Source organism: Buceros rhinoceros, unplaced genomic scaffold (assembly GCF_000710305.1).
Source record: "Buceros rhinoceros silvestris isolate BGI_N320 unplaced genomic scaffold, ASM71030v1 scaffold1377, whole genome shotgun sequence".
NCBI classification, from domain to species: domain Eukaryota; kingdom Metazoa; phylum Chordata; class Aves; order Bucerotiformes; family Bucerotidae; genus Buceros; species Buceros rhinoceros.
Genome location: NW_010420221.1, coordinates 28,293 through 37,170, shown reverse-complemented (window position 1 = coordinate 37,170; position 8,878 = coordinate 28,293). Strand labels below are relative to the sequence as shown.

Genomic DNA, 8,878 nt, shown 5'->3' with positions numbered 1-8,878 from the left:
CTGGTATAAACCAGAAAGCAAACCCTGGACTCTTACAAAATTTCACAAAAGTCACAGACTTCCACTCACAGCACGGAACAAAGCCAGCTATAAACTATTCTCTTTGCGTATCAGACGCAGCACACCAGCAGCTTCCAAGCAAGCTCAAGACACTACAACAGTCATTAGCAAATTAGACAATATAAAAATTGAAAACGGAAAATAGGAGGTTTTCCTTTTGAAGGAGATACTTATATTTGCATGTTGAGAGAGGATTTAAGAGACCTGAGGCACATTCCAAGGCTGCAGGGAGCATTTCTGCTTTCTCTCTTGTATGGGGCAGTATCCATTAGCCCCACGATTTTTGGATAGGAGTTACATGTGACATGGTAGAGCAGTCTTGCACCTTCTCACTGTAAAGGTACCCCTTCCGAAACTGCACCAGCAACATCTTAATCCTGTAAATCAGTGACCTTCCCTCAGATCACACTCAGGTATTAAAAAGATACTCAAGGACCAGCCTTGTCAAGGTGTTTGTGGCTTCATGTCTTTACTTGTTTGCCAAATTCACAACCCAGTGTCCCGAGAATCAGCAGGGTTGATGATTGACTCAGATATGAGTCCTCCCTCATTTCTCTTTCTACTGCAGTGAACTGCTCTGATTTGTGACCTACTCTTCAGTGAAAGCATTACACATTCGACTTGGGTGCCGTATATGCTGTACAGCTGGATGTGCTGTACAGAATACCTTCAGGGAAGATCCACTTTGCATCAGCATTCAGCGATTGTACAAGGAGAATAGACAGACCTAACAAGTCTACATTTTGGGTGGCTTCTGACTTTGTGGCTTGTTTCACCTTGCAAAAATTCCAGTTGGAATACTAAACTCTGTCCCAGGTTGTGTGGAACATGTGGTGTGGGGCCAATCCCTCCAGGGAACCCAGGCGGTTTCCACCAGTCTCGTTCAGGAACTGACTTTAGAAGGTGCCCAACGTTAAAGCCTGTCATGTCCCAGTGTGTCTCAGCACCTAAAACCACTCAATGAGGAGCAGCGTGAAAGTTGCACAGGATCAGTGAGTTCCCAGTCAGAAACAGGTACGGGACACAAACACGGTTTTTATTTTTTAACACTGCAGCAGGCTTTGGAAGACAGGGAATAGCCTGCTAGCGTGAAAATGCCTGGAGTCAGATTTCCGCTCCAGCTCTGAGACTAAAGCTGTGTGACATCTCTTCAATTTTTCTCTTTGGCAGTGATTTCAAAGGCTCGCTGTTTTTTTCTGAGACAGTCTCTGTCCCTTCATCTGTCTTTGAAGGAGTGAGGCAGATGTATCCGCGAGATAAAAACAGCTACATGGGAGACAAGAAGGTCTGAGACTTTCTTGCTGCCAGATATTTTGCACGCACCTGGAGAGGCTTGCAAATGTCTGCAAGAGATCCCATGTCTGCCAGCTGCAAAACAGTCTTTGTGGTTTTGGTTTTGCTTTGTTTTGTTTTTTAGTGAATGTATACGTATTTGGGAGCTCTTAGGTGTGGGCAGCTTGCAGGCAGCCACCACACGGACGTGTTCATCAGCTGCCACATGACTGCAGAGAGCTTCATTCTGCTGCATCTCACTGCTGGTTGGTCATCAAAGGAGAGAGAAGTTTATTCCAGCCTTTGATACACAACCCAAAGAGAACTACTTACGCTTCACTCACCCCACCGTTCATCCGTCCTGACAAAAACACTGCCCAGAAAGGGCAGTGAGGACCAGCTGATGTTAGGCTATTAAGCTATGAAGAAATATAATAGAAGTACAGCATTAGGCTGTTCCTCGGCAAAGAAAATACAGCTATTTTAAGTATCAACTAAAGCTGCTTGTTCATAGGCGTCCTGTAAAATATGAGATGTCATAGATGAAATGCTTAAAATGGATGTTTAAGGAAGGCAGCAAACCAAACATATACATAATCTTTAAATATTAATATTTGTAAATAATACCTGAACATCTGCTAGCTAGAACAAGGTCACTGACACGGAGATAACTCCTAAGGGTCACAACACACGCGGCCTCTTTTAGCTTACGGAGGCTACCTTGAACAACAGCAAAGCAAAAGTCTTTGTCATTACCACCGTACCCGTGCATAGCTCGGCTCTAAAGGGCTGAGAACAGGCAAGCCAGCCGTGCTTACCGGGCTGTTAATAACACAGCTTACACAACACCCGCTTGCTCACTTGCTCTTTACAAAGACGTTTTTCTTGAAAACCCTCCACCTTTCATGAACATCTTTATTCCCTTTCACCTTGTATGACCCCAGCATGCTCTGACCAGTTGTCAACAGCCATGTTGGGCTGGCAGTTTGCTGACTGTCCTCTGCAGACCAGCAAGAGTCATCGTGGCCACAATAAATCAACTACAGACCCCATCCCCCTTGAGCTTAAAGTTCGGTGCTGAAGTTGTAGAAGTGCTCCACCAAAAATGTTGCAGGTTAACAAATGTCCATTATCCCACCAAGCTTGGGAACCACCGCTTTTACAGTATTGCATTTCTTTATTGTCTGATGTCACACCATTTCCTTCTGAAATTATTTATGTTTTCCAAAGAGTAATTGCCTTTCCTACCTGTATCATAATGTCACAGACCCAACGCAAAGCCGTGGGGCTGGACTCCCCACTAGACAGTGGTCCTTGAGCTGCATTCAGAGAGCAGAGAGGGTCTCACAGCAGCAACCAGTTAAGTCACGTGCATCTCAGAGGCTCCTCCGCTCCACTTCCACAGTACAAAAGCCTTTTTATCCTGCACAGGTCAGATCACATCAGTTTGACTGGCATCGCCGCAGCACAAAACTGGAAGGACTCACAGTGCGTAGCAAATCACTGTGACTGCCTGACGAATACATTACAGAATAAAATACTGGGATCGCCTTCTACCAGACTTTTGTTTCCTTCCCTTTATATTTTTTTTCCATCAGGCTTATCAGCTGTCACTAAAAATACACCACTTAATTCTGCAGCTGTGCAGGAACCTGTAGTGAGGAGGTACCTCCTCGCATACGAGTCATGCTTTGCAAGGCTGGAGACTCAACAAAGCTGTTGCCATGTTTTGATCCTTATCACACACACAGCTTTGCTAATACTTCACCTTTGTCCCAGGTAGCTCTGCCAGATAAGGAGGTTTTAAGCAAAAATTAAAGAAACACCACGATTTTCCTTCATAAATATGTCACCTTCTCACTGAAGGACATTAGGCTGTTTCTCAGTTTCATAAATGTTACTCCAACTTTTTAGGCTCTAGGAATATCCTAATGTCATGATGGGAGGTGGCATGGGAAAACAAGACAAGAGGGAGGTTAAAATGCAGTGCGTTATCACTGGAGGGGTAACCGTGCAACTGTGTCTGTCTGTTTGGTATGAACGGTGCACAACGGCATTGCTCTTGGGCTCTGAGCTGCTGATCAAAATGGGAAAAATTTGGTTTGTTTACAGAAATACAGTGCGGTGGTGACAATAGACATCAAAACCTAAACCATCAGCACAACAGAACAAACCCCCTCTGCTTCTCCAAAAAACACAGGCAGCATGCCCTGAGCTACATCCAGTTAGGAAAACAAGACAGTGGCACCCCAGCTATCTCCAGCCAAGCTGAGGGAAGGAGTCCAAATCTCATCCCAGAGAAGCCATGTCACCGCACCCCATCTGACCCAGGAGCCAGCAGGTCTTTTGGCCAGACTGGTAACAGCCGCGCTGAGGCGAGATAGGCGTTTCCATTCTGTCCACACCAGGCATTCAGAAGTCATCAGCCAAGCTCCAAAACCTGAGGTTGGCTTAAAAAAAAAAAAAAAAAAAAAAAAAAAAAAAAAAAAAAAAAAAAAAAATCTGAAAACCTAACACAGCACCCTAAACTTTAACAATTTGGGTTTCAAAGGTTTTAGAGGCATTTTGTTTTTAGGTTTTTCTCTGCTACTTACAAGACTAGCAAGATTCCCTTTCTGACACTGAAACTGATTTTTGCCTGCTAAAGGGAAAGCCTGATCCCTTCCCTCTGGGAAAAGCAGAGGTTGTCACTGAGTTCGCTGGCTGGAAAAACCATTTACTGTTAGAACCAACCGTATTCAAGCTGGAATCACCAAGGCAAATAAGGATCCCAGAGCTACAGTGTCTCTCTGAGCTGGCTACTTTTCCCTGCTTGCTCTATTCCCTCGCATTTTAGTATGACAAACACGCTGGATGGCCACCCGTAGTGAGACTGGTTTAGCAGTGACTGCTGTCTCATGAGCTGGCAAAAGGCGAGCAATTGGCATTCTCCTTCTTCCCACCGCCGCAATTTACAACGTGCGCATGGTCCTGTCCACTCACGGCCTGCAAGTGCATACAATGTGTGCTGTATCTGTCCTAGGGGCTACCAGTCTGGGGTCCTGCCTGCTTTCAGATCTGCACCTGCCTCTGCACTTTGCTCCTCTCCTCTTGTTTGCTCCAGGAGAGCCTCTAGAACAAGGATGCTCACCTCCCAATATGACCGGGAGTGAGCAGGGATGATCTCCACCACCAGAAATACCATCTTCTCTTCTCCTTGCAGTAAGGAGTGAAAATGATCAGAGGAAAACATATTTGTAGCCAGATTATTATATGATAGTGGTTTCTATCTGAATGTAGGAGAAAAATAAAGACAAGAAAGGGTTACTGCTTCAGGATCAGCTGCAGGATCTTCCCACACTGCTCTCTTTAAGGCCTTGGGGAGGGAAGAGGAGAAGAACAGAGGATCTACGGGATGGGAAGCAGAGGGGACCCCCTAAGCTTATAGCAGGATGGGGCATACCTGGTATTTAGGGATGTAAGTACACTTCAGTGAATGTATTCAACAGAGCACGATATCTGCTCCTCAGTGTCTAGAACTCTGTTAAGAAAGATGAAGCATACCAACCCAGCAACCTATCCTCACACATGGGAAATCACACAACCCTCTACCCCCCTTCAGAACACAGTACACAATCTAGTGACTTAAATCAATGAAGTGTTAATAAAAATCACTAAAGTGTTGACTCCATCATTGGCAGTGTTCAAGTTCGGGTTGGATAGAACTTCGAGCAACCTGATCTAGAGAAAGACGTTCCTGTCCATGGCATGGTGGGTGGACTAGATGGTCTTCAAAGGTCCCTTCCAACCCAAACCATTCTGAGATACTGTGACAAAGCACTGCTGTGCTGGGCAAACCATGTGGGATCACCAATATCCATGACAGAGCAGCGTACCAACAAAACAAAGTCAGACTAAAGGCAGCAGACATCCAGCCAGTAACTCACAGATCCAGGCTTTGCAGATAGAAGAGAAGAATGGGGGGGAAAAGCCTAAAAAGTCAGGTAAAGATAACCAAGACCAATAAATATACAAACAAATGGGAGAAGGAGACAAGAAGGTCAGTGACCATCCTGACAGTGACCATCTCCTCCAAGAGGATGTAGGTCCTTTAAACCAATCACATGGTTCCCTGGTCTTTCCATCTTTCAGAGGTCAGGTTCTCTCACAAACCCACCCTGCTGAAAGGCTCACCTTCCAAAAGAAGCAATCTGGCAAGAGAGAAAATACCAGATTAAGCCATAATCTTCCTTTCCCCAACCAGGGGGTGGAGCAGCAGTACTACTGCCAAGGAGATTCCCATCAAACTCTTCAGCTCTAGAAATAGCAGGTCAAGCTTACCACTGATTACCAAGAGTTATCTCCAAAGAGCAGGCTGGACCGCAGCTTGTTACAAGTGGTAGACTTGACCCCCACCACAGTGGGAGGAACAAAACCACTGGTGATGACACATTTGGGGACTCTGGAGTCTGGAGATACATAAATGGTGAGCATGGGGAGAGCACAGTGCTGTCAGATCAGAACAGTTCCACTGTGCGGCAAGAAGCATCTTCCAGCCACACCAGGAATGGGCACGCCAGGGAAACTCTAAATACCCGTATGATCTACTGAACGGGGAGATGTTGCACTCATCCTAAAAGGCTGATAGACAAAGGATGCAGCATTAGTCATTCAGCAAAAACTGCTGAATGAACACTCTGTCCTTAGCTCTGGAGGGACTTAGTCGTCGACCGAATCAGAAGAGGGATTTCCATACTGGTATTCCATCACATATTTTATTCAAGTACTCTCTTACCTCTGCAGAAATGAGTCTAGAAAGATCAAATGAAGTGAAGGTGATGGAGGCCTCCCCTCCTGCTCTTCTGATTGCTTTAGAGAGGTTGAGACAAGATTTTATCTGGACAAAAATGCTCTATTTTCTCCTAGCAAGGGTGGGGTGTGATAGACCTAACAAGTTCTTTACTTTGCCATTTCATCACATCAGCTGAAAAGTTCATTGCAACTTCACAACTACAAACAAACATATGATGGATGATTCGGTTTGTTCATCTTCTCAGCAGAGTGCAGCACTGGGAGGGGTGCATCCTGAGCTCTGGGAACACTAGCCAAAAAAAAGAGCTAACTTCAGCAACAGGAAGAAGCACAGGAGCTGTACAGAGCACAAAGGGCTGTGAGGTGGGGATGAAGCTTCTGTGAACTGCCTTGAATATACCCTAAGACCAATCAAGTCCTTTCCCTTCACACTGGTGCATCTGGCCAGAGGCTTTTTTTTTTTTAATTAGATGATTAATTACATGATTAGATGACTTTTAATTAGATGAGCATGAAATCAGGAGAACCGTTTTATTCTCACCTCCAAAAGCCGGCCGCATGGTGAAGTCATGGTCATCGACTCTGAGAAGCTGCTCCGTCTTTCCTTTCCGGGTTTTGGTCATGTCATGATTCCTCTTGTAGATGTGACTGCAAAAGACAGCAACAGATTGGTCTGACATCTCTGTGTCCAGCACTCTGCGGCCGACTTGTGCTGGCCTGGTTTCAGAGCCACAGCATCAGCAGCTTCACGGGCGCAGCCCCAGGAGGGAAGTGGGGTTGCTGCCAGCACCAGGGTGGAGGCCAGTGCGGCAGCACCAACACTGCTTCTCCACACCATTAACTCAGACCTGTCCCCTGCTGCAGGCAGCCCCACCAGCTCAGGCAGCTCAGGTGGACACGCCGCTCTCTCTGCCCGGACACCACGGCTCCTGGGGAAACACGAGGTCAAGAGCACAGCATCTCACAGAGGAGATGGGATGCAACAAATGTGCCAGAGCACGCAGCTCTAGGAGCAGCTGACTCTGCCCCACACATTACCCAGCCAGCACTTGGCTGGCTACCAAGGTGATGTTATCGTGAGAAAGTTCTTTCCACTGACAGTCACACAACGTCGTGACACTATTCTGAGACTATTTATGTGCCCCACGGACTGATGTTCAGTACCAGCAGCTCGTGTGGACAGAGGGCTTGCTTTGTCTTCTGACTTGAAACGATGACACCACCCACCAGGCATTGCCCTCCACAGTAGCAGGAAAAGCGGGATTTTGTCTGAAGAAGGCAGAAAGATCTGCAATCCTTCACTTTTCTGATTATTAAGTGGGGGGAAAAGCCCTCACTTTTTCTTTGAGAGATCATGTAACAGTAGAACACGGATGACAACAACTCTCTGAAAAAAGCGTAAGCAAGTCATTAAAATGGCATAAATGGGAAGCTGAGCAGCAGACAGACAGATACAGCACGGACTTTTGAAGAGAATCCTGATCAGCATCCCTGCTGTTCCCAGCGATGCAGGAAAGAGGACTTGGACCATTAAGGTTCCTCAATCCCTTTGCTCTGGGCACGAGATCTGACAAAGTTATAAATACCGCTGTAACTAGTTGTTCGGGCTGCCCGGGGACATCCACACTGCCTTTGGAAGGAAACAGAGGCTTCAGGGACTTCCTGAGGCAGGGGTTGCATTTGATAGCAGCATTTAATCATCAGTTCATGCCCAATCCTTCAGGTACATGATGGATGATTCAGAATTTACAGGCAGAGTCTGTCATTTAATTTTTAGTCAATTTTATCCATTTACAAGGATTTTGAATGGAGCTATTTTTAACGACGGGTACTCTACATAGCCTTTGAAATGCGTAATAAAAGTTTTTGTCAATTTAATCCAAAAGCAAGACCAAGTTTGTTTGAAAAAACCCTCATTCTTTATAACAGTAAGTGACATCTCTACCATCCAAGAGGAGGTACCTACCTCCTCTCCGACAGCTATCCCATGCCACCCCCACCAGTGTTGGGCACAGGAAGCATCTCATTATCTGCAGCAAAGGTGAATACGGCCACCAGCGCCTTTGCAGAGCTGACGGATGCACTGAACGCTGCTGCCCATTGGGCACCTTCACTGACAATCTGATCACCAGGATCTCATAAATGCTCCCTGATGTATTTACAGACTTCAGCACTTCTGATTAGAGATTCGTAAGGGTTTCTTTCAGCTTTATGTGCTCTCTGCAGTTCACCACTATTCCTTCAAAGCCACCCAGCTCCCTTTTTCTTTTTGTCATGTTTTTCGTATCTAATTTTACTGCTGTTTACACTTCACTCAAGCGGGATGAGTTTGACAAAACTCTTTTTTGTGAGGACTTCTTCCCGTTTACAGAAAAGAGAAGGGGACAGGTATGTCATTGAGCTTCTGTAAAGGCTTCTCCATTATTGTCTAGACTTTTTTTTATATTTTCCTTTCCAGTCACTTTTATTCAGAAGTGTTCTCAATTGCATAAAATTGATCCAAATAGATCAAAGAAAATTAAATTTGGATAGCATGAGAAGTCAGATAACAGCTTAGCAGGACTCAAAAAAAGCAGCAGGTATCTATGCATCATTTGAACCTCTCCGGAGCAAAACGAAACACCTATAAAACTGGAAACAGTCCTCATGCTGTGGGACGTCAGGTAATGACTAATTGGTGAGCCTGAAAGGAAACATCATGTCTGGCCAGAGCATGGCGCAGCTGCTGGCAGCCAGGCTCCAGGAGGTTTCTGCA

At 45.7% G+C, this 8,878-nt stretch overlaps 1 protein-coding gene across 1 annotated transcript in view; it reads right to left on the bottom strand.

Annotated features, from left to right (window-relative positions):
- The window catches only part of GABRR2 (gamma-aminobutyric acid (GABA) A receptor, rho 2), a 38,478-nt gene that overhangs the window by 22,428 nt on the left and 7,172 nt on the right, over nucleotides 1-8,878 (bottom strand). Inside the window, exon 2 of the mRNA XM_010139204.1 lies at nucleotides 6,665-6,771. Within this exon, the coding sequence (XP_010137506.1) occupies nucleotides 6,665-6,771 (107 nt within the window). The remainder of the gene's footprint in view (nucleotides 1-6,664; nucleotides 6,772-8,878) is intronic.